The sequence below is a fragment of the Centruroides vittatus genome, unplaced genomic scaffold (genome assembly GCF_030686945.1).
Source record: "Centruroides vittatus isolate TY-2023 unplaced genomic scaffold, ASM3068694v2 contig_371, whole genome shotgun sequence".
NCBI lineage: Eukaryota > Metazoa > Arthropoda > Arachnida > Scorpiones > Buthidae > Centruroides > Centruroides vittatus.
Window position 1 is genome coordinate 1,786,139 of NW_027122194.1, and position 26,892 is coordinate 1,813,030.

At 31.6% G+C, this 26,892-nt stretch overlaps 2 protein-coding genes across 2 annotated transcripts in view; both read left to right on the forward strand.

The window, feature by feature from the left end:
* The first annotated feature begins 2,405 nt into the window (after positions 1-2,405).
* LOC136975406 (DDB1- and CUL4-associated factor 10 homolog) overlaps positions 2,406-26,892 on the forward strand; it is a 38,366-nt gene continuing 13,879 nt past the window's right edge. The window contains exons 1-4 of the mRNA XM_067270453.1: positions 2,406-2,490; positions 12,239-12,454; positions 21,392-21,505; positions 23,822-24,019. Coding sequence (XP_067126554.1) covers positions 12,255-12,454; positions 21,392-21,505; positions 23,822-24,019 — 512 coding nt within the window. The 5' untranslated portion in view covers positions 2,406-2,490; positions 12,239-12,254. The remainder of the gene's footprint in view (positions 2,491-12,238; positions 12,455-21,391; positions 21,506-23,821; positions 24,020-26,892) is intronic.
* Positions 23,817-26,892, forward strand: part of LOC136975407 (inducible metalloproteinase inhibitor protein-like) — a 62,577-nt gene continuing 59,501 nt past the window's right edge. The window contains exon 1 of the mRNA XM_067270455.1: positions 23,817-23,821. The gene's annotated coding sequence lies outside the window, so the exon portion shown is untranslated. The remainder of the gene's footprint in view (positions 23,822-26,892) is intronic.

Sequence of the window (26,892 nt, forward strand, 5' to 3'; positions counted from 1 at the left end):
CGCCTTTTTTTTTTTTCTTTGCTTTTTTTTCCATTTTCCTCAATTGTAAGAAAGTTATGAGTCAGTATAAGCTGATACGACCAGCGTTTGATTGTCGCGCGTGTGAGAATTTTATATATTTATATTGTTATAAATTAAATAATTACTATGGTGTATGAAATAACGTCGGCTACGATTTTACTTTATTGTGATAGTAGCGAAACACCAGAGGACGTTTTACATTTTTGCATGTTTGTTCTATTCTATTCTATTCGTCTCCTCTCTGGTTCATATGGAGGTTGTAGCCTATTATTCACCTTTCCTCCGACGAGTGGTGTAATGATCGCTTCGCGACCGAAGAGCCAGCCGTAGATTTCACGGCCTAAACGTACGCGCGGGAAACCGTGCCTTCCTAGAGGACTTTTATGGGGAACTGGCCTCCTATTCAGTCGTTATTGGCTAGGAAAAAACCCAGAAAACTCCTAGCAGCCAGCCTGTCCGAGTCGCGGCGCGAACCCACGACCGAACTTCCCAGTGTTTAAGGTCCGGTCACCACCGCTATGAGCGGCGACGGAGACCATTCGGCCACTGGTGGGCCTTTGCATGTTTGTCGCAAAGGCAGTTGCCTAAAAGGGGAGGTCGTCTCCGTAATTTTTATAATTTTCGATAGACGACAAACGGTTTGATGGTGTGCAACGACAAAGGTTTAATCTTTGTGAATGCTCCGTATTTTTACATTTTATTATTTATTTAAATTTAGGGAGTTTCAGATAACGTCATTTATGTTTCGAAAAAAAATTAAACTCAGATTTATGGTATCTCAAAATCCCATAATATTTGAAGCTTGAATTTAGGTGCATTAGCAGTCCATAGTTTGAAACAAACAAAAATCAGTAATTTTACCAAATTAGTAACAACTAATAATTGAGAACCTTAGTGAAGTACTGGAGGAGGGTTATTTCTATCAAATTGCAAAATCCGAGCTTGCGAAGCCGCGGGTAACAGCTAGTAACATATAACTATGCAATAATATGCCCGAAACACTTAAGAAAAATAAATAACTAAGGCAGCATTATCAAAATTATGACTTCTCAGAAAACTTGATTCGATTTTGGATGTTTTAGGATTTGACTGTGGTAATTGCAGTTAGAAATTTCTTAACTAAAATTTTTGGATTTACAGACCAGCAAAATGCTGTCGAAGATTTGAAAAGACCCATTAATCTCTTAAGATGCCAATTGTAGTTGTAGGCTAAATTCCGAATTCTGTACAAGATATTTTGTAAAAATTAGAATTTCTCTTTTGCACGTTGCAGATTACAACGTCATAAATGAGTTCATAGCATTAAAAAAAAAAAAAAAAATGTCATTCAAAGCAATTTTTCACGTATAATTTTACCGCCCTCTCAATCTGTCGTTCCCATATATCGGGTTTTGATAAATGGTAACCATTAAAAGTATTCCCGTTTCTCGAAGACACTGATGAACAGCCGCACAGGTACTGTACTTTTGGCTGAATTAATTTAATTCAATTTAAGGAATTAATTTAAAATGAGTTGTTTAATAGTTAGATTTTTAAATGGAAATGATGTCATGCCTATATACCTATATTGTAAAAGTTAATAAACTACATAACAAAAAAATAATTTATTTTTTTCAAAATCCCATTCTGCGAATCTGAGGTTCATGGGCGAGGTTTTCTTAGCATACTGAGGATTGCTATAACCAAATTATAAAAGGAGGATTCCAAGAAAAGTTTTGGTTAAAGAATAATATAATATAATAATTCAATATCTACAAATATTATCTTGTATAATGAAAAAGACAGAAAAGTATATACAATTTTTAATTTTAATTTAATTTTTTTGCTTTTTCCACCCTGTGGGCACTAAGAGGACCTCATTTAGGGTTCGGCCAGGACCACAACGAGGCGGACGGGTAGTGAGGGACGGGGGCTGTACAGGAGGGTCTAATGATGTGTTCACTTGTTTATAATCGATCAGCGCCGCCGTAACTTATCCGTTACAATTCCCAGACACGCACCTGTTATCAAAGAGTTGACCGTTACGATTTGACCGTTACGAGATTGACGGTTGCGATTTGCGCTGATCGATTATAAACAAGTGAACACATCATTAGACCCTCCTGTACATATCCAGACGAACCCCCCGAAAAATTCCTAGGGATTTTTCGACCCTTCGGCAGTCGATCCCGGATCCTTCAAAGCGGTAGACTGCCACCTTTATTATCAATAAAGGTCATCGGTCATCCGACAGAAGTCATACATTTAAGTCATACAATTTAAATCAAACATTAAATAACAATATTTAGACAAAACTTTATTTCAAACATAAACTTTTATAGGATTTTTAATTAAAAGGAAAGTAATAAAATTATTTTTACCTTATTACATTTTACTCGATTTTACAAAATTGGCGTGTCGCTGCGATCGGTAATAAGATGGCGATTGTTTAAGTTGTCATCTAATGATTTCTTCAGATATGAATTAAAAGTGAGTATTATTGAAATTTTTAAATAAAGAATTGCAACTGTAAACCAGATTTAACCAATTTTAGAGTCATTTGCGCATGGTTTATCCAATGAACTTTGTTGGAGACGAATTCGTCTAAGCCTAACTTAAGACACGGAATAAGTTTCTAAAGAAAAACTTATAAAGGAAAATATATAAAAATTTATTTATTTTATATTATTTCTACAATATAATAATTAAATACAATAAACATCACGTCATGACACTCGCTAAATATTATTTTCATTCAAAATATATTAAATACGTCAAAAGAAATTCTGTAATCATTTAATTGATGCAATCAATTGACAATGCAGATTACTTTATTAATATAAATGGAATTTTGTTTTATTTTAATGATCGTTTCCCTTATGAAAGTTCTTTAATGTTAGTTGAATTTATCACTTGATTCTGCGTTATTGTTTATTGTTTTTCTTCTTCAGATGTGTTATGTAATATTTGGTAAGAGAAGCGAAACTTATTTATAATTATTTTGAATGAATCGTTAAGTATTCTTCAAGAAATGATGAAGATAAGTACAAAATTATATATGGTAAAAGTCCATTCTTGTATTCTTCTATATGTATTGTTTTATTTACATATTTATTCGAATAACCGTCATGCCATCTATGTTTTTCAAGCTTGTGTTTACTATTAGAGGGTGACAATTTTATTGTTTGGGAATTAAGTGTGATGATTATTTGAGAGCAACTATTTGTACGACAAATCTACAAATTTTTTTGCTTTACTATTATTTGAACGACACTCGACACACATGCATACTTGCACTCGCACTTTATTTTAACGTATGGTAAGAATGACAATGCAGAATAGAATTTTTGATGAGACTATGTCTCGTCTCTAAAATCATGTTGCTATCGATGGCTGTATGCCTTAGAGCAGGGATGGGTAATCCGTGGCCCTCGGGCCGCATGCAGCCTGCAGTAATATTTTTTGCGTTCCGCCTCGCATAAAATATGAATAAATATATCAATTTTCCAGTTTAAGGAAGTATGCCACAAAAATTCAAACGTTATTTTCTACAACTTATGTTTGTGAATAGTTTTTCCGCAATGAACTTGGTAAAAATTAAAACAAGAAACTGGCTAACAGATACGTCGAAATTAATTTAAAACTACCAGTGATTAATATTTAACCAAATATTTCCAATATATTACATTTACATCAGTTCCAGAAGCTAAATTAAGTATACCTATGCTAATTTATAATTATATATGAATAAATAATTGTGATTTACTGACATAAATTTTCCTCTTTTCACTTGTATGTGGCCTGTGTCAGTTCAAAAGTTTTGAAATGCAGCTCTCACATAGAAAAAAGTTGCCCATCCCTGCCTTAGAGGTATGAAGGAGTACATGTCGGGAGTTGCAACTTGGCACAGAGTATTTGGTGCCCAAATCATGTGCACATAAAATAAACTAGAGTTGTAGGTAGTCGGGGAGACTAGGTCAAAAGAAAATATGAAATGCTGAGACTATTTCTATAAACAGGCGTGAGTGCAAGATTTGCACGTGCATTGCGCACATTTTTGGGACAAGACATATCTTCCTTCAATAGACTGCACACTTACTATTAGACAGCAGTGTTTATACTTACTTAGCATTTATTTGTATAATAAACACAACATGTGAAATATAAAATATAGATATAAGGTGTCTGTGGAGTGGGGCCAAGAGGAGCAATTACAGTTCCTGAGATTTTCTAAACTTTTTTCCTTAACTTATTTGTTTTTTTTAATAACATTTTTTTAAAGCATTGGTATTTTATAACACAATTTTATTTTAATAGTCAATACACAAGTAAATACAGTGAAACCTGTGTAAAATGGAATTGCACACTACCAAATATTTTTCTGGTTTGGCTGGTTTCTGTTTAAACAAAGAAAAATGCTGTACCAAAGAATTTTTTCTGTTTAGGCAGTTTTCCTTTTTATTCAGTTTCTACTTTTAACAGGTTTTACTGTACTGTTTAAATGCAACAAGACATTAGTTCTCTGTTAAGTGTATACAGATGCTATAGTCTTTGGAAGGCCTCACATTTTTTAATTGGAGATTTTGCTTGTTTTGTTTATTATTCACTTTATGAAGATTGATGAAGATAAGTATGTAGAAAGAAACTTTTTTAAAGATTGTGATTTATTGAATCTATTTTCTGGTTTGTAGCTTAAATCAATGCTGCTCAAATATTGGACCATAGAATGATACTAGTCCACAAGCTATTGGTTGCTGGTCCACAGAAAGTTTCCAGGAAAGCATAATATGAAATAATATTGTTTTCAGAAAACATAATTATGCCATACTACTATGATTTATTAGATCTATACTATCTCATAAAAAGTATACACTATTTTTCAAATTTGTCTAAATCAGTAAACCTGTGAGAGGCAGAACTTCTCTAAGACAAACTTGTGAAAGCTAGAAAAGGGCATTTATTTCTGCATTACCATAAAAATTTTTTCACATTGTATTATACTTTTATAAATTTTCATTACATAACAAAAATATAATGAAGAATACAAAATAATTTTTGTCTTTAAAATCCACCATTTTCCAGTCAACATTGACAACCAAAAAAAAAAAAAAAAAGAAAAACATATTTTCTCTTACAGAGACAACCTTTTATTTGAAGCTAAACCTCTGTAAAAAGAATGTAAATTTGTATAAAGACATCCAGTGACAATTCATAAATTAAAACTCAGCTTCTTTAAAATATCTGATGGTAATTCATATAAAAATATAATGAATACAAAAAAAACTGTCTTCAATTATGTGATTTTTTTTGTTTTGTTTTGGTTGTCAATGGTGACTGGACAACAGCAGATTTTGAAGACAAAAATTTTTTTTGTAATCTTCATTATATTTTTATTATATAAATTAACATTAGCCATTTTAAAGTAATTTTCATTACTTAGAAACCTGTTAGAGATGGTAACTTTAACAAGTATTGGATTAAAAAGTCTGTCAAAATTATTAGAAATAAAATCCATTCTATCAATATTTATTTTGCTGATGATGAATTTTAGGAAAATTAGAAATTTAGTTAAGTAATAATATATTTGACATTAATAAGTTAGTAAATGGTATCAAAAACATAATACAGGATGATTACAGTCTTGATCTATTTTTGTGAAAATGATAAAATCATTTGTTTGCAAGTTGTATGAAGCATGCTGACTCAAGAAAAGAGAATCATAGTGGTTTTTGCATGTTTGAGTGGATTATTATTTACAGACATATCAAATTCTCGTTCCATAGCCTTCAAGAGATCATGATACATTGCTTGGCAGGTGGCATAGTCCTCTTTCTCTTCCAGCTTATGTAACACCTATGCACACTATGCACATTTTATAAGTTTGTAATGATGGATCTCCCACATCGTCAGTTGTGACACAGTGACCACTTGGCTTAGTCTTCTGGTTGATGACAGACTCTGTGTTATTGTAGTTTCTACATGTTGAACTGTTTTGTGTGATATGGTGGGTTTCCCAGAACATTGTAAATCTTGTACATTATCTGTTCATTTGAATTTGTTAACTAACAATCTGATATTGGTAGGAGCAGACACTGAATTTCTGGATGAAGTTTGTCTGTACTTTCATGTATGTTAATCCACTAAAACATGCAAACAACAGTGATTCTCTCTTCTTGGATCAGTATGTTTCACACATTTCGGCATACAAATGATTTTGTTACCATTTTCGCAAAAATGTATCAAGACTCTATTATCACCCTGAACATGTGATTGAAGCCTAACAACTTGTATACACACAAACTACAGTTAAAATGATTGACAAGACTTAATAACAAACAGCAAAGTGAAATGTTAAAAACTAGTAATCTTGAATATGTGCAATGTGAATCTTAAAACAAATCTAGATTTAAACATCTTTTGGTTTGGTGGCCTGCAATTCTGGTTGCTCTCAAAGAATTTGACTGTCCGAAAAACATCTACAACCTTGTGAAAAACTATCTATTCAACAGGCAAATCATAGTCTCTACCAATAACAACTTCCTACAAAAATATGTCAACAGAGGCTGTCCCCAAGGTTTCAGGTCAGGCCCCTTTCTTTGGAACATTATATACAACGGTCTCCTCAATATTCAACAAACCATCCCCCAAGCTTACAACGCCTGTTTCCAAGGTTTTGCCGATGATACTATGGTCATCATCTCTCATCAGAACCAGGAGATTTTACAAGCCAGGATGAACAAAATCTTAAGGAGTATATCACATTGGAGTGAAAATAACAAACTAATTATTAATTATTACAAGTGCAGCTATATTGTTTTCCCTAAAACTACTCCACTACAGAAAGGACCAACTATTAAAATCGATGACATCAGGATAATGAATACCAATTCGTTAAAATACTTAGGTGTAATCCTGGATAATAAACTAAACTGGAAGCAACATGTCCATTATATTTATAACAAGGTTGTAAGTGTTATGCACTCGCTAGCCTCTATCGCAAGGAATCGGTGGGGATATGGCAGTGAGGCAAGTAGGATAATCTACACCACTGTTATTGAGCCTATTATTACCTACGGGTCAGAAATCTGGGGTACCACAGTGGATAAAACACACATCAACAGGAAACTACTGGCTATCGATAATCTCAGTAGTCAAAGCGTACAGGACTGCCCCCACTGATGCCATCCTTGTCATTGCAGACCTTCTTTCCATTGATCTCATAGTAAAGGAGAAAGTATGGAAATATAATCTGCACAAACTAGCCAACCAGCAACTCACCATTGATTCTTATAACACCAACATCAATGACATTAGGGTCCGCACTCCTGCTACAAACATCGCTACTCTTGTTGTGGAACACAGCCTGGATCAGCATATGCAACACCATTTCCTTTATCCATGTACTTCTACAGAAACTTCAGAAATTATTGTTCAGTAAAGCAGATTTTTTATAATTTGAAAGAATTTGGAATTATTCCTCATTAATTAACATTTTGTTTCTCTTCACATATATGTTGTATTTTATGTATTTGTATTCTTGGCCTAAGTCATCTTTTGTTTTAAAACAGTGAGAAGATTACCTTGTATTCCAGCAATTGATTTAATAAATCGTAATTAGGATTTGTAAATTTACTGACTTTTTCATTTATCAGTAATTCGGTAAACAAAAATTTGAATACCAGTTTACCAGTAACTTACTAGTAAATGTTTTCTGAAAAATAACATGTTAAAGATGATAAATACAAGAATTTTTAGTTTCTGTTTCATATTTATTTCAAAAACAAAATATTGGATAGTAATAAATGTAAACATTTAAACACTAACAAAATATTCCATTTAGGTTGCCCTTCTCCAGCTCAAGAATATGAACATCAAATTACCAATCATCATTATGTTAGATTTTGAGTAAATTAATACACCTTTAAATACAGTAATTGCTTTACAGTTCAATGTGCAGTATTGATGTTCTACAGTACCCAAAATGCAAAAACAGTGCAAGATGTTCAATGCAAAAGTAATAATAATAAAGTGTGATATCCAATGAACAACTATAATTTTGTGGTAGAACAGATTATTTACAGATCTCGATCTTTATACACTTTCCAGGTTTCTCTGTGATAACAATACAACAAGATATTTAAAACAGATTCTGTTACAATTACCAGTCCTATACTATTAATCATACAATAATACATATCCTACAATTGCAAATCAAATCTTAACCTACTTAAAAACTAAAAGACTCAGGAGATAGGAGGGGAAGGAGGAAGAATTGATAGGATGGGGTACCCAATTTCTCAATGAATAACTTGGTGTGATTTCTTGTTTTCAACTTTCATGTTCAAATGGATGTTCTCTTCTGAATTATGATTTCTCCAAGGAAGATTTATCTCAAGTCTCGCTTCTGAATTTCTAGTAGGTCTCCTACTCTGAGGTCCGAATCACCAGCTCTAGTCAATCTCGAGAACTCAGAGCCTTGCTTGTCCATGACTTACTTCCTCCGTGTTCGGCCAAAGAACAAAAATCTGAAAAGAGGTTTTGTCCTAAGGGCTACCTGTTAACTTCCTACACTCTGGTGGGGAAGGGTTGGGTCAGAATTTTAGAAGTATGGAAACAATAGAATAAGGTGATCAGACATCCTGCTTTTGGTGGAACAATCCCGATTTTTAACAATTTGTCTCGTGTCCAGCGGTGTTTTAAAAAAGTCTCAACTTTTTGGATGGATTAAATGTTTGTCAATTATGTGTCATAAACTTGTGTCTTATGTTTAAGATTCGGTAAAGATTGTTTCGTATTGTGGTTGTACGCCATATTAGATATATATTTTGTTCTAATTTTTGTATATTTTCCTTTCTTTCGTCTATTGTTTGTCCCTTGTAGAAATTTCCTTCCCAACCCTTCCTATTTGGGTAGTGGTGACTAATCCCTTTAGAACAAAAGAGAGAAATGTGAACCTGAGGGCTGTGTGTGTGAACAACGGGCATTCTTTGCTGGGACATTACAATGATATTTAACATTTTTATTGGGTCATGTTAAAAGACAATGGCGTAGTGAGGGGGGCATGATACACCCCCTTCAAGACAAACTATATGTGTTTCTGGAAGGGGAGGGGGTGCCAATAAAGTGTCATGCCTCAGGCACCAGTTATGTTCACTACGCCACTGTTAAAACAAGAACTTAATTGGGAAGATGTGCAAAAATCATTCGATCACATTAGTCAACATTTTCCAGATAGCAATATTTCCAAAAATGATCTTTTTAATGAAGTATCATTATTAAAACAAATATGATAAGGAAGAGGTTAAATCTTGGGCATCAGCAAAAATCTCAACAGAGAACAAATGGCTAGAAATATTTCATCATTTTGAAACAAACTATGTTCCATACAATAACACATTAAAAATTGTGGAATATGCACTGTTCTTACCAGGAACAAATGCCCGACTGAACACGTTTTTTCTACCGTGAATAAAGTGTGGACATCCGACAAATCACAATTAAGTGTTGAGAGACTATAAAAGCAATATTATGTGTAAAATATAATTTAACAAATTCTTGTGAAAAATTTTATGACATTTTAAACAATGACAGCAATTTATTAAAAAAAAATTCACTCAAATGAGAAATATGTAAAAGAATAAAGAGTTTTTAAAAATTTATAATAGTATATGTATTTATTATATTTCTAAATTTTACATATGTTGAAATTTAAAAAAATACAATACAATTTATACATTGTTTTGATGATAAAATTTTGTTGCTCTAGAACAATTTTTTTTAACAAGACAACCCCTCCCCCTCCCTGTGAATTTTGTCCCGCTTTACCAATGTTAAAATCTGGTCACCTTACAATAAAACAAAGAAAGAATGGACAGAGAGACAGGAATAAAAGAGATAAAATATGAACTTAAAATTATACAAAAAATATGGCATACTGCCACATCAGGGTGTTTCTTGATTATCTGAATTTTTGTTTATCTGAAAGCCCTGGTCTCATTAAGTTCAGATAATTGAGTTTCTATTATAATCTTAGTTTAAATATAATTGATGGTATTATTTTATATCAGATAGATGTTTTATGAAAGTAAATGTTATCTTGAAAGAAAGAAAATAAAACTAATTCACATTTTTCTTTTTTCTTGAGCATTCTATAAATAAAAATTATAATATATATAATAAAATTAGTTATCTGCTCAGCGATGATGTATAGCCTTGGAAATAAAACATTTAACAGCATTGAAAAATGAATAAAAAGTAATATAGCAGGGGTGGGCAAGCAAGAGTTTAGTGGGAGCTGAAATGTAGGTTTTACAAAATGCATGGGAGCCACAGTTCTGTACTGTTGTGGTGGATAGTATGGTAAGGTGTGCGATTTTATTATATAATATAAATATAATATAAAACAAATATTGAATTTTTTTAATAAACATATTTTCACAAAATTATAAAAATAAAATTGTAAAAATAATAATAATAAACAGAAATTAACACTTTCAGCAAGAGCCGCATGTAACTCAAAAAGAGCCGCATTTGTCCATGCCTGTAATATAGCTTTGAGAATAAAAAATTGGCACAGTTTAATTTTGATTTCTTGTCTTTATTAAACAGTCAATAACGGAGTATGATATGTTTTGGTGAAGGAAAAGAGTTTTGCAATATATAAATACTATATAAAAAAGATACAAAGTTGTATTTAAGACAAGAAACAAGATACCACTTATTCCTTTTCTTATATGAGGCTAGATTGGATTTTTGAATGATTTCTTATCTCTTCCAGTTTTATTTTTGGCCAAGTCTACAATTTTCTTATAGGTGAAGAAATCTATATTATATTAAAGTAAAAGTGTCCTTTGTGTTACAAGGTAGATACCTTCCAAAAAAGTGCTGTGCTACATGAATTCATGCTATATGATGCAAAGGACTAATGCAAAACATAGGGTTACGTTCCAGAATTTAGCAAAAGTATACTATTTTTTTGTTACTAAGAGAAATATGTTTATTAAAGCAATCAATAATTAACTAACGACCATAATTAAAAGTACTGTATTATGTGTTAATATTAATTTTAATTAAATGGAGGTGTTTTTCTTTTACAAAGTATTGTTGTCATCTTAGCTTTTTTGTTGATCTTGATCAAAAGTATCAGCAATATTTTCATGTTTTGTATTTTTATCATAAAAAATTTTTATGGATAATGAAATAAAAATAGGATTTTAATCGAAAATTTGTTGTAGTGGGTTGCATTTGTCCAGTCAAATATTGAGTGTCTTTTTTCTAGAATTTGTGTTTGAATTCTTTGAATATTGAGATACTGCCATATTTCATTCATCATTTTTATGAATAAAGTAATCATTTGTAGCTAATTAATACCTATGGTAAAGAAGAGTTTAATAACACTTACCTAAAAATGTTTAAACAAACATTTTTAGGTAAGTTAAACATATTTAGTAAAAAATATGAAGATTAACCTATAAAAAGAAAACACTGTGACAGTTTTAAAGTCTGAAAGCAATGATAATGACACCTGGTGGATAGGAAAGTTAGTAATTTTTTTTTTTTTATCCTATCAGTTTTCATTAAAGTAACCTGACAAAAATCATAAAATAATTTGAAAATTTCAATATTCTAAAATCCGTGAGCAAATTTGAGACAACACATATGCTTACTTGAATAAAAAGAAATATCAAATAAGGAAGTTTACACTTAAAAATTGTGAAATTTTGAATGGAAGATTTCCAAAACAGTGTTAGACTGAAACTGAAAGTTGTGTTGTATGGGGGATATTTCCAGTTTTCAAACACTGTTAGAGCAAAACTGTGTTGTAGTATTGTGTTGTATGAGGGATACTTGTATATCATAATACAAGCAGAATAGATTTAAAAATAATTTCATTTGTAAACAGATTTCTTTTGCTATAAACTATTTCTAGAAATTAAAATATTAGAAAATCACATTAAACATATGTAACACAATGATATATAAAATCAAATTTCTAAATGAAATCTATGATGATAAAAATAAGTGAATATAAAAAGCTTAATGTTAACTGTTATGGCATTAAAATTATGATATTAATTAATATTATAAATTGTTTTTTCTTTTGATATGAAGATAATTTTATCCTGATCATTTGAGTAATTAAATAAAAGTAAAAATTTTCATTTGATGTAAGGATTTAAATGTGAATATACTTAAATATTTCCAAATTTTAATTATAGGAATATATTTTCTTTTATAGTTAATCAACCTGTGCCATGAATAAAACTGGATTTAAATTGTGGAGCAAATTTTTGCAACATCGAGAAGAAGGAGGGAAAAAAACTGTTGGTTATATTAATCATTTGAACAAGAAACTTTATTTTTCTATTGCAAATGTTGGTTTATGGGACCCAATTGATTCAACACAATGTGCACATCATGGTGGTGTTTTTAATTTAGAATTTTCACCTGAAGGGTAACTTTTTTTCTTAAAAGTAGTTCTCATGATGTGAAATACAAATTTAAAATTAAAACTTATATGATGAAAATATTCAGATTTAAATACAAACTAGATTCAGTATTTGAATAATCTTGAAAAATTCCAATAGATATAAACATTTTTTAAAAAAGTAAGAATGAAAATGAATTATTAAAAATTATTGTATTTTGTTCAAATTCAAATAAAACAGTTTGATGTATATTCTGTATTTATGATAGTTAAATGAAGTTATTATTTTTATTGTATATATAACTTTGAAATCATTAGAATATTTTAAAAATGGATGAGAACTAAGGAAAGAATGATGCCACTTTTTTTAGTATACTTATTTTTTTAATAATTCTTAATTGAATATTTTCATTCTTAATTTTTTTTCACTTGGTGATAATTTTAAATGTAAAAATATAAACATTGATTAACTCAATTTTAAGATTAAAACTAAATGATTGTCAGATTATATTAGACTTTATTAATTAATTTAATTAAATTAAATGTTAAGTAATTTGACCTAGTGGTGGGATTAGATGCCATCTTTTCATAAATTTATTATAATTAAATTTATATATAATAATTAATTTAGAAGGTTCTGAAAATTGGCCTGAAGCAGGATTCAAAACCACAACTCCCACTTATCATGTGAATGTGTTGTCAGTTATGTACTTGGACTCCATCAATCTTTGCTTCCAGAACTATTAATTTAGATATAGCTATACTGGCTACTCAAGGCACTGACTGGGGATGCCTTCAGGCCTGTAAGATTTTCCACAGCACTCAGCCTACTATCACTTTTCTCAATATAGTGTATACATACAAATATAAACATTGATTAATTCAATTTTAAGATTACTACTAAGATTATATCAGGCTATATTAATGGAATTTAATGTGTTCTTCTAGGCCAAATTATTTCACATTTAATTATTAATACAATAATATCAGTAATATAACCCAATATAATCCAGCAATTATTTGGTGTTAATTTTAAAATGTAATTTAAATGTAGAAAATTATGATTAAAAACATCACAGCTGATTTAATTAATTCTTATTTTTGTTTATTAAAAAAATTTAATATTTTCAATAGATCGTAAAGAACAGTTTGCAATCAATAAATTCAGTTAATGTTATTCATTAATAATCAATTAATGCAGTTAAACCAAGTAAATGTTGTATATTTAGAAGATTTTCAGAAAATAACTCAGGTATTTAATACACAGTTTGATAAATGATAGATTAGAAATTTAACTTGAATTACCAGATAAAATACAGTATTAAACATCTCAAGAACTGGGATATATTATCTGAAAACACACCAGTACACTAAACACCAAAAATATAATATAATGAACATTTTCATCTATATCAATTGAACATCCTCAGGTTACATAAGCCTATTAAAGAACAGAACACCAAATTGGATACAGAACTTAAATTGAATTTTTTAAACAACCAAGGTTTACAAGATGAAATGAAAGAGCATACTTTCAATCAAGTTTTTTAGCATGTAATACATTTCAATATGTGCTCCCTTCACGGCATTACAAACATCCAAGCAATATTCTGTCACTTCCCAGTGTCTGTACCAGTACGTCGGGTCTGATAGTTGCAGCAGCATTAGTTACTCTCTCTTGCAGATGGTCAAGACTTGCATATATCATGTTTGTTTCTTGTCTTCACATAAAAAAGTTAAGAGATGATATGTCTGGACTCTGAGATGACCATAGAATTGGACCACCGCTTTTCACTTGACTTGTTAGAAAATTTGTTTATTAAAGCCATACAAACATAATTACTGAAATGGGATGGTGCTTTTGTGTACCATTTTGTGTACACTGGTCGTAACAAATAGTAATTTCAAACTGCATCATCCAATCACTTTCATGGATTTTGAGTGCAGAAAACTCTGATCATTCCACATTATCTTCTGATATGCATGATCTTCCAGGTGGTTTACCTTTTAAAACATTTCCTGTCTCTTTAAAGTGTTGCAATCACTGGCAAATAGCTTTATCTGAGGATACTTTACTGCCATACTCACAGTAAAAATTTCATTGAATAATAACAAGAAGTTTAGTTTTGAAGAACTAAATCATACACTGCTCTTTCTGCTGGAAAGTCATCACGTTACTAACACTGTAGTGCCTTTATAGTGTTATTTTTACTTAATATGCCAAAAAATTTTTTGAGTTTCTGAAGACACTGACACCAGCATATTTCTAATATCTTATTTAAGAAGATTAATAAAATTTTTGAAATTTCAGAGTTATTTTATGAAGATCCTGTATAATAAGAACTGTAATAAGAATTATCATGTTTCATGATATTACAGAAATCATCATAATGTTCTAAATTTGCAGTTACAAATGAAAACAATAGCTTCAAAAAGTTTTATAAATAAAAAATTAAAAAAAATACACTTTGTCAAATTACTCAATAGACATTAAATAGAATGTGCTCAGCAAAAAATTATATAAACAAAATCTAACACCTTATCTTTGCCGAGAAAAATATAGAATTGAATTTTTCTCTAGTTTGCAAGATAATTCCTTATTAAAATTCAGGATTGAACACCTTGTATTTTAATAAATAATTATTCAATTACAAATGGCTGTATTTTAACAAGGAGGCATAGACATATGCTCAAATGCCACAAAATGAAAGATATACTCACCAAATTATGAGTTGTTATGCCATCTACCATTGTAGTTCAGCTCATAGCCACAGCTGATGACTGAAGGCAGAGACTTTATCTTACAGATAGATGGTGACCCACCACATTTCCATGATATTTGTGCACATTGAATGAGGAATTTCCATATTGTTGGAATGTATGATCAGGAACTCATTCTGACCACCAGGTTACTGGACTTGATCCCAGAATTCCTTGTGGGGTTATATAAAGGAAAGTATGTTCATATCACTCCTATCATAGGTCCTCCAGGATTTGCAACACCACATCACAGCAGCCATTGCCACAATCACTCTGATATGCTGGGTTTGGGTATGGAGCAAAATAGACTATAGGTTAGATGTGTGCAATGTGACTAAAGGTGGACTTATTGAATATTTGTAAGATGTGAAAACATAATTTGGTGAATACATCTTTTCTTTTGTGGACATTTGAGTGCCTATCTGTTTCCTTGTGAAAATACAACTGTTTGTAATGTTTCATGGACTTTGTAAACACTGTATATTACATGAAATTGCAAAGGAATGGTTTTATGAAAAAACACACACAAAAATTGCACACAGAAAAACCCCAGTGTCACATTTGTGCACAAGAAAAATGGGCACGTGGGAAAATTGTTCACTTTGAAAAATTCCTATTTCATATGGAAAATTACTCACATCAATGTATGTGTCATTTTGAATACCATAGATATTTATATTTGTAGATAACCATTATCACCCATTTGTGAGAATGAATAGGTATTACCTATATATTAAATTATTATTATTATTTTATGATTAAAATATCTTATATTTATATGCAACAATTTGTATTATAATTTTGTTGAGTATAATTAAATAATAATTTTATGTTATAAGTATATTGATTTATTGCTGTACAAAAGTGTATGAAGAGGGCTTTAATGTTCTTGAGTGTAAATGTTTATAAGGGAAAATACAGGAAAAAAGTGAACAGTTTTTTTATCAATAAACTTTTTATCATAAACTTAGTCAAAACAGTCAAGTATTAATGATGGGAAACTGCCAGTTGATTAAACTTATGGGGTAAGGAGAGTTATAACACCATAGGAAAGTATCAACAATCCAACCAGACTGTCCAGTTCGTGACGTCCTGTATCAGCCAAAACTGGACACTGCTCAAACTATGAACTAGTAAATCTAGTATCATGTTATAACTCTCCCACGCTAAAAACGTTTAAAAGGGGTCACACCCTGTCATCAGTGGGATTACAGAGTGGACTGACTGGCCGACAGCAGATTTACCCAGATGAAAAGGAAGAGAACAGGGAGAGAAAGTGAAGAAAGAAGCGAAGACAACTCTTTTCCTGGTATGTTGTGAGTCACACAGTTTGGATACCCCTCATTAGGTACCCACTCAGTTTTATAGATAGAAGTAGGCTAATTTCCTAAATTGGATTTTATAATTTTGTTCAGAACTTTGTATCTGTTAATAAACTTGGTATTTGTCCTGAGAAGCTCATTACTGGACTTCAGAGTGACTCTTACCCTTGCGCCTTAACTATTTTTTTTTTTTTTTTTTTTTTTGTCTAAATCGAAGGTGTGTCCAACAAAATGCACCTAGTAGCAGGACCCTACCCTAAACTTGAGTAATCTGATTTTTGACAGCCCCCCTACAATATACACAACTTTTTAACGAGTAAGTTACATGGTGTAAAAGTCTTCAAATATTTTATGTAATCACTTATCAGTATTGTACCTTTAGTGTGTTTCATCTGTGGGTAATACCCCACATTTAATCATTTACTGTGGTGTCACTACTACTGTACAACTATACACTGAAGAGCAATTGAATTAGGGATAGCTGGTGTTATAAAAATTTTGAGTTGCGCGTAAGCATGAAAGTGATTTGCAGGTGAGGTAAGCAGCAGTTTGACAAAATAAGGAGTGCTGCTAACAGTATCAGTAATAGAAGCAAAATGGGTAAAAGTTTACTCTTACCCATTTTGGATTAAGGTCAGGTGACCGTGATGGCCAGGAAGGCACATGCAGGTCTGTAGAATGTTCATCCAACCATTCCGATACAATTTGGGAGCAATGGCATGGTTAGAAGCAAATGGGTAAGAGTTTACTCTTACCCATTTTGCTTCTAAATTCATTTGATCATAGAAAAATCGTCAGGGCCCAACGAATGGGTCACTCCATTTCGGAAGTAGTGGAAACACTGGGATTTTCACGCACCACTGTGTCGAGGGTGTACTGTGAGTATGTCGATTCAGGTAAAACCATTGCTGCCAGGGTCAGCTGCCACGGACAACAGCGTGTGGATGAGTGAGGTTGTCGGCGGCTAGCCCGCATTGTAACAGCAGATAGATGGGCCACAGTGCAACAGATCACTCGTCAATTTAATGCTGGTGCACAGAAGGTGTAAGCTGCCACATCATACAAAACCATCTCCTCTCGATGATCAGAGTCCCCCTGCTGACTGCACAAAGCAGGGCACAACGATTAGTATGGGCACGGGAACATCACCAATGGACCGTCGAGATGTGGAAAAATGTTGCCTGGAGTGATGAGTCGAGATTCACTTTGGTACATGCTGATGGCAGCATGTATCAAAGTGAGTCTCGCCATGGAGTACATGTACGCCATAAAGCACATGAAGCAATGGATACTTCCTGCTAGCAGGGGACTCTTCAAGCTGGTGGAGATGGCATTCTTGTGTGGGGACTGTTCATATGGATTGAAATGGGACCCCTGGTATGTGTGACAGCATCGCTGACAGGTGAACGTTACTGGGATATTTTTGATGACCATCTGTTCTTGTTTGTTTGTTCTCGATAGCCCACTACAGAGATTGTCTTTCAACAAGACAATGCATTGTGCCATTGCTCCCAAATTGTATCGGAATGGATTGAACATTCCACAGACCTGCATGTGCCTTCCTGGCCATCACGGTCACCTGACCTTAATCCAATCGAGCACATCTGGGATGCAATTGAGAGAGATGTTCGAGGCTCTGACCACCTTCCATCTAATCTTTGTGATTTGTGGGAGATTATTCAGGACTCGTGGAAAATTATGGTTTCCCATCACTTCCAGTTCTTGTTGAGTCCATGCCAAGACGAATCGCAGCCATCATCAAGACAAAAGGTGGTGCTACATGCTACTATACAGGTATCCCTAATTCAATTGCTCTTCAGTGTACATTAGTTTTTACCAGTGTATACTGTATTTTCAATTCTTTTTTCATTTATTAAGTAGGCAAAGCAGGCATCCATGGTTCCCATAATCATCTTGAATCTTTCCCTGTCTACTTTCCCTCCCTAAATGCTATCTCTTCCTCTTCTTACTTCCACAACTACTATTTCCATAGGGTCAGTGTCAGTGTCCAAACAGACAACCTCTACTCCTTTTTAATAAATAAATAAATAAACATAACATAACATAACATAAACTACTGTACCAAATGTTAAAGCCATAACATAAAATTTAAATTATTAATACACTTCAACAAGACAAAATAATTTAAATATCTTAAGTCAATTTCCCTTTACTTTTATTTTGACAAATATGTATGTTGGGTACACCAAGTGACTATGACAAAGACTATCTAACTCTAATAATAAAAATCTTATCTGTAATGAGAAAGGAGATATTTAGAGACAAATGCACTAAACTAAAAGTGGTGACAAATGAACTATAAGAAGAAACAACTGACAACAAATGCCACAATTGCTGTCCTGCACACAAAGAGAGATGCACAGAACATTCAATTTATTATAGTTTCCTTTAAAAATATATAATTCTTTTATGCCAATAAAAATCTACTTGTCTTAACCTGACCTAATATTGCTACAGAGGTGCTATGAACACCAAAAAGAAGTGTACATATGCTTTATTGACTATGAGAAAGCCTTCGATTCAGTAGACCACAACCTCCTAATTGACCAACTGAGAAAACTTGGGCTCGAAAACAACGATATCAACTTTATCACAACTCTCTACTGGAATCAAACAGCCTGGCTCCGCTATGACAACGACTTGACAGATCCAATACCAATACAAAAAGGCGTCCGGCAAGGCTGCCCGTTATCTCCCATTCTTTTCAACATCTATTCGGAAATGATTTTTGACCAAACACTGGCTGACAAGAACATTGGCATAAAAGTTAACGACAATACATCAAAAACTTGAGACATGCCGACGACACAGCACTAATATCGGATTCTGAACAAGATTTACAGACCATCTTGAATGAAGTGGACACAGAAAGCCAAGCATGGGGGCTATGAATCAATAAAAAGAAAACAAAGGTGATGAAGGTCAGCAGGACTCCAAGCGAAATCACGATCAAATTAAAAAATGAAAAGTTGGAGCAAGTACACTGCTTCAAGTATCTCGGAGTACTCATTGATGACCAGCTTCAAGTATCTCGGCCACAAGGCTGAAATCAAGAGCAGAATTGAACAAGCCAGGCATGCATTCACCAAATGGAAAACACTCCTTGCCGACAGAAGCTTGAACATCATGTTCAAATTATGCACATTGAAATGCTACATCTGGCCAATCCTGCTCTATGGTGTAGAAACATGGACTCTAACATCAGCCACTACAAAAAAGCTACAGGCCTTCGAAATGTGGCTCTACCGAAGAATGCTGAAAATCCCGTGGACGGCCAAGATAACCAACGCACAAGTCCTGCAGAACATGCACACAGACCGGGACCTGATCAGAACCATCATCAGCAGGAAATGCAAATACTTAGGCCACATCACTAGGAACCACCAAAAATACCATCTACTGCCACTCATCCCGGAGGGCAGGATTGAAGGCAAAAAATGTCCAGGCAGACCGAAAATGGCCTGCCTAGAGAACATCAACACCTGGCTTCACATGACAACAGCACAAATTCTACACACAGTGCAAGACAGAGAACTATATCAATATGAAGTTGCAAATGCCATTCGGCAGCATTAAAGAAGAAGACGAAGTCTTAACCTAATAACCAGAGTGCTAATGCTCTATACAGTAGAGCGTCGAAAAGTGGAACCAATTGGGGACTGGGGTCCTTCCAGTTAATGATTTGTTCCAGTTTCCGACTTTGTACGAAAAAATACATTAACCTGTCCGATGTTCAAATTTTTCTCCGTTGCGTATCGCTTCCTGTTGAATTTTTCTCCGTTGCGTGTTGCTTCGTGTTGAATTTTCGTCGATTTTAAGCCTAACGAAAATTTTTATAATAATCATCGAGGCTATCGTATCGTTAAAAATTATTTCTGCATTTTGTACAAACAAAATAAATATATTAAAGAATATAAAAAACATGAAAATTATACTTTAGAAGTAAATTTAGTATCAAAAACATTCGATTCAGCACGACACAGTCCGACTGAAAATCGTTCCACTTTCCGGCCATTCCACTTACCGACGTTCCACTTATCGACGCTCTACTGTACTTGCAAATGTTTTCAACACCCGTTCTGGGCTCTGGGTATTAGGTTAAGGCAAGTAGATATTTATTCATTCCAGTGTGGTGGTGGATAGTCAAGTACGCCAATAAAAGTTATAGCATGAAATAAAACTGTAATATTATGAATATGAAAATTTTTGTATGTGCATATTTTTCTGTACAGGCATTTTTTGATGTGAGCAGTTTTCTTGTGTGAGCTATATGACAGTGGAGTTTATTTGTGTGGGCTTTTTTTCTGGTTACACAAAGGAATATATAAAATATGATGGTAAAAGTGTTTGAACAAATGATGATTGTTTTCATTTGAATCTTGATTTTTACATTGATTATTAGCTAGTAAAGAATATGATAAATTTTTATATAAAATATTTTTCTATTTCCTTTATTTATTGAAAAATTATTTCTTAATTTTCTTTATTAATTGTTTTAATAAAGAATTATTATGTGAAGTACTGAAGACAGAATTGCATCAAGAAAGATTTTAACTATTAAGTGCACAACTGGAGTAGCTATAAAACTATTACAAACCTTTATTTCTCCATCAGATTGTTTTTCTTGATTATTAAATTACTAGAAGTGTTTCACTTCACTTTTTTCAATTAGAATATTTTTGGTAATTTATAATATTGCAATTTATAGATATAATTTGGAATAAACACATTTGTTTCATATTTGCAATTTACTTTATGTCAAACTTTATAATAAATTGAATGTATTTGATGAATTTTGATCTAGATGATATAATTAATATAAATATAGTAATGATCAAATGCGGAATTTTTATTTTTGCAGGTCATTATTAGTAGCAGCTACAGAAAGAAAAAGTATATTAATATTTGATCCTCTTAATCACAAATTAGTGAATTATGTGAATGAAGCACATAATGATTGTGTTAATTATGCCAGGTAACTTTTTGTGTGTTTTGATTTTACGATATTAAAGTTTAAGATGATTTTACAAATTAAATTCATTACATGTTTTTTGTAACAATAAGTTATTAATTAATAATTAAATAAATTAAACTTTATTTTATGTTGATAATGAATAATTAATTATTATTAACAATTAGCTGATTTGTCAATAATTAATTATTGACAAATCAGCTAATGGGTGAAAATATATAATATAAAAAAACATCACTAAGCCTGATGAGTATATAATGAAATACCAACGATCACCTTAAAAATCAGGTATAAATTGTCTAATTAAATGATTGATATAAAGTAATTTGTTACTAGAGGTAGACGTTGGGCACCATCTCTTATCTAAGTTAATAATTATAATTTAAGTAAATATTAAATAAATTTAGAACCTTCTGGAATAAAAGAACTGATCTTGGGTGAGGCTTGAACCTGCAACCGCTGCTTGATGTGTGGTGCGCTTGCCAGTTACTCCACCCGGATCCCAAGCAAGTCTTCGCTTTCAGAAGTATATTAATTTAGATATAACCTTACTTGGTTAAATACCGTACTGGGTTGGGGATGACTCCTATGTCCATGGCCTAAGAACAACTCCACAATGACACTCAGCCAGCTAATGTACTACCCAGTGAGGTATATATATAATATATATAAAAAAAAAAGTTTACCATATTTAATAAAGTAAGGTTATATCTAAATTAATATACTTCTGGAAGCGAAGACTTGCTCAGAGATCCGGATGGTATAACTAGCAAGTGCACTGCATGGCAAGCAGAGGTTGCGGATTCAAGCTCCGCCCTGGGTCAGTTCTTTTATTCCAGCAGGTTCTAAATTTATTTAATATTTACTTAAATTATAATTATTAACTTAGATAAGAGATGGCACCTAACATCTACTTCTAGTAACAAATTACTTTATATCAATCATTTAATTGGCTTATTTATAGCCTGATTTTTAAGGCAATTGTTAGTATTTCATTATGATGAGAATATGTGTATATATATTCTCAACAATTGCAACTTACTTTTTGACTCTGATGTCAACACTGGTAATATTTTGGCTATAAGGTGTACCATATTTGTCAATGTTGCTGCAGAGGTTAGTCTGTTTTCAAGCATGAAAGATGATGTGTCATTTGGACATTGTGTCCAAATTGGAAGCTCATGCAGTAACTCATTTCTTATGAACACAAAGGTGTAGCTGCACTGAAATTCAATGCCAGTTGAGGAAATTGTATAGTGAGAAAGTACTTTCTTCTTATGCCAAAAGGGACTATGATTAATGTGGACATATATTGGGAAAGGCTGAGAACGGTGATTAAATGTTGCCAGCCAGAAAAATTGTCAAAAAGCTTTGTGCTTTTGTATGACAATGCCAGATCTCATATAGCATGCATCACAAAGGCTCTAGTGGGAAAATTCAAATGGACTGTGAGGGAACATCCTACAGTCCAGACCTTGAGCCTTGTGATTTTCATGTGTTTGGCCCCCAAGATAAAGGATCTTTCCAATTACTGACATTCTGAACAGGAATACTTCCAAGAAGGAATAGAAAAACTCATTTCATTCTGCAATAAATGTTTAAATAAACTTGTACTTGGATTATACATTTTCACAAATAAAAATTATTGACTCATATATTTCATACTTGTATTTTTGGTATGAGTGCAACTTACTTTTCAACTCATCCTTGTATTAAAAAATTTCAAGTTGATTTATAAAATTTAAAAAATTTTTAATTTTAATTTTCCACTGGCAAGAATATAAAAAAAATGGTTGTTGCTGGAGGCTATTCTATATATTTTTTTGTTAAAATAAAAAAAAAAAACAAAAAAGAAAACACAAATGGATGGGACTTTAAACTATACAAGAAATATATGGTCCAGTACTGACACGTATCAATGTGAAGGAGCCAGCACTGGTTGGTTGAGTAGCTCTACCGTCATGTCTGGAAATTTTCTGGGTTGCCACCAGCCCACACATTCCTGCAAAAAAGAGGAAACATCAACATTTGAAATATATATAGTTGTGACCAGTTTGACCAGTTTTTCAGGAACTTTTTTTGGTTTTTTGGAACAAAAAATGCATATAAAATAACTTCTGAACAACAACCATTTTTTATATTTTTGTCAGTGAAAAATTAAAAGAACAAAATTTTTAAATTTTATAAATTATTATTTTTTTAATCTGATACTGTTACTTTTAATAACTATCAATATCTATATTCTATAATAGTCTGTTAATGTGATATTTGTTAGTATCAAAAGTAAATAAAATTAAATTATTAATGCTTTTTTTCCAGGTTTTTAGATTCAAGGATGTTTGCTACATGTTCAGATGACACCACTGTTGCTCTTTGGGATATTCGTTACTTGAAACATAAGATACGCACATTAAAAGGACATTCTAACTGGGTTAAAAACATAGAATTTGCTAGTAATGTTGGTCTTTTAGTAACATCAGGATTTGATGGCAGTATTTATACATGGGATATTAATAGGTAATAATAAGAGTAATTAAATATAAATAAAAAATTAATTACTTTAGTTTCATTGCTTAATTAGTGACACAAAAAATACTGATATATTGAATATTTAATAAGTACATATTACTGTCAAGAATGAGATTGATTATTTCTTGATATTAATATCACTTTGAAAAATAATAAAAGTTATTAAACTTATCAGTTTTTAAACAAGTACATAATACTTTTTTAACTTTCAGTTATTAAATTTTGAAATTAAACATGATTGACTTGTATTTATTTCTTAGTTTATTTTTATTTATCTCTATAATAATCCAACAAAATGAATTCCAGTCAATTATATAGTTTAATTCTGTTAATTGAACTTGGAATTTAGAATTTTACAACATATATGTCATAAAGTATCTCAAATATATAATATGACATAAATTATTTTTGGAGAGCAAAAATCTTAATCATTCAGGCACATTCAAAAGTATATATTTATCTTCAAGATTCAACTGAAAATGAATTAATTTAGTTGATACATGAAGATGGATAGATGTGTAATCGGAAAGTGCTTGATTTATTTTTAGATATTTTGCAACAACAAAAAAATTCAGTAACAAAGAATTTATATAATTTTATTATTATTCAATTACTAAATTAGTAATTAAATTTTAAAGTTTATAATAAAGTTTTAAAAATTTTTCTTAATTTTTTTTTAAGTTTGATATTGTAATCAATAAAAAAATTTATCTATTTTATCATTGAAAAATTTATTATATGCCCTATCATAATTTATCTATGATAAAATTTACTTCGTAAAAATAAATTCATTAAATCTTTAAAATATTGTGATGTTAAAAGTTTTCCTAATGTTGATGAAAATTTGCACACCTAAAACTTTTAATGTTAAATATATATTTCTCAATTGTGAATGACATATTTGTAAATTCTTTCTTTAATACTATGATTATTCCATAATTGAATTTCAAAATTTCCAAAAATAAACATTAATTTATAAATTAGTCTGTAGCTACATGTATTTCTTTAAGATAGCTAGAATGACAGTGATTGTAGTTCAGATGGCATCGTAACTACATACATAGCAAAATGTAGTGTAATAACTAGAACTATAGATTAATAGGATTAATTATTTTTAAATTTACAAAATTTTATAAAACTAAGTCTTAAAGTAGACAATACATAAAAATGTCTTCTCACTTTGTTCTTTTTCACATTTTTATGTATTGTCTACTTTAAGAATATTCTTAAATTTTATAAATTTAAAAATTTTATTTGTCCTGGCAATTTTTATGAAAATAATTAATTATATTAAAAATTTTAATTAAAAAATTTAAAATGAACTTTAATCAGATGCCAGTCTGCATTTCATTTTCTATCCACCAATACTAGAATGAAATAGTTTGAAATTTTTTAATAAAAAAATGCAAATCTATGAAGTAGGGTTTCTCTAACAAGATTCTGGGATCCCAGCTGTTTTTTAACTTGGGAAATTCTTATCCCAGGAAATCTGGCAAATTTCTTAAAAGTTCACTTTTTCCTTATTTTGTGTTAGGGTTGAGGAAATTTTGCAAATAGAAAGTACAATGGGTGACGGATAACGAACATAATCTGTTCCAACACTTTGTTCGCTATCCGAATTGCTCGTTAACCGATTATCGATTAACCATAGGTTTTTATGAAAATTTGATTAATTCGTTTTGGAGACCCCAAAAAATAAAAAAATATATACTTTCTTACTACGTTTATTTATATGTAATAATAAAAATACATATATGCACAGTCTTGCATTTTTATTAGTCATGTTTTTTCTGTTTGTGGGGGTTAAAGAATCTGTCTAATGTCGATTGCTTTTCTCTCTTCTTTAGGATTTTTCACAAGTAATTAATAACATAGTAATTGTAGAGATTCCTAAGCCTATTAATGTCAACCTGGTTTTGATGCCATTTTGAGACCGTTGTTCTGACATCCTCCCTCTTCTACATAAGATCTTTAATAGCAGATATTGGCATTAATCCTCTTTTTCAGAAGAAAACATATCTCGCTGTGTTTCCTGATGATCTTCATTTAAGAGTTCTTGGCGTTCTTCTGTAGTCGGATCCATTTCAGGTTCCATTATGAGCTCTTGAATGTACTTTATTTCTCAGATATGATTTTTGTGACTCCTTAAGCTGCTTGAGTCTTCTTGATTATACTGTATCTTTCTTAGATAGGATTGAACTGTAAACTACTGTAGACCAGTTCAAGCCATACTGCCCAGCAACATCAGACATTTTCTGCCCACTCTCTACCTTTACTATTATACTCTCACCTTTCAAAAAGAAAAACCGAAGCAAAACATAATGAGTGCCCACCCGACAGTCTCAAAAGAATTGTTTCTGTCAGAAAAATAAAAGGCTAGAATTACAAGGGAGAGTTTCAAAGTTTGGAGGAATACTATTCGATCAGTAGACACTGGGTTGAGCGTTGATGTCGACATCTCCTGCACTCTGAAAAGTTTTGAATTGTTGCCTTAAAACAAGGGAAGACCAATCAGTATTCATTATTTTACGTCGATTCTTCTTGTATTTGTTCTGTGAGGTGTTCATAATCCAAAAATGTGTTTATTATCAGAACATAAAAATCTTTCACGAAAGTGTTCATTATCCAATTTGTTTATTAACTAATCCCCCACTGTATAATTAGCTCATAAACTGACAGAATACGTTTATATTTATTAATTTTAAGCATGCTTTTTAGTTTTTACAATTTTTCTTGTTATGGCATGTCACAGATTGCCAATAACCAATACGTAGTCTATTTGTGGCAGAACTCTGAAAATTAGTTATTTGACAGAACCATGTCAAATATTAACTAAAACTGTTGATAAATGTGTATGCACA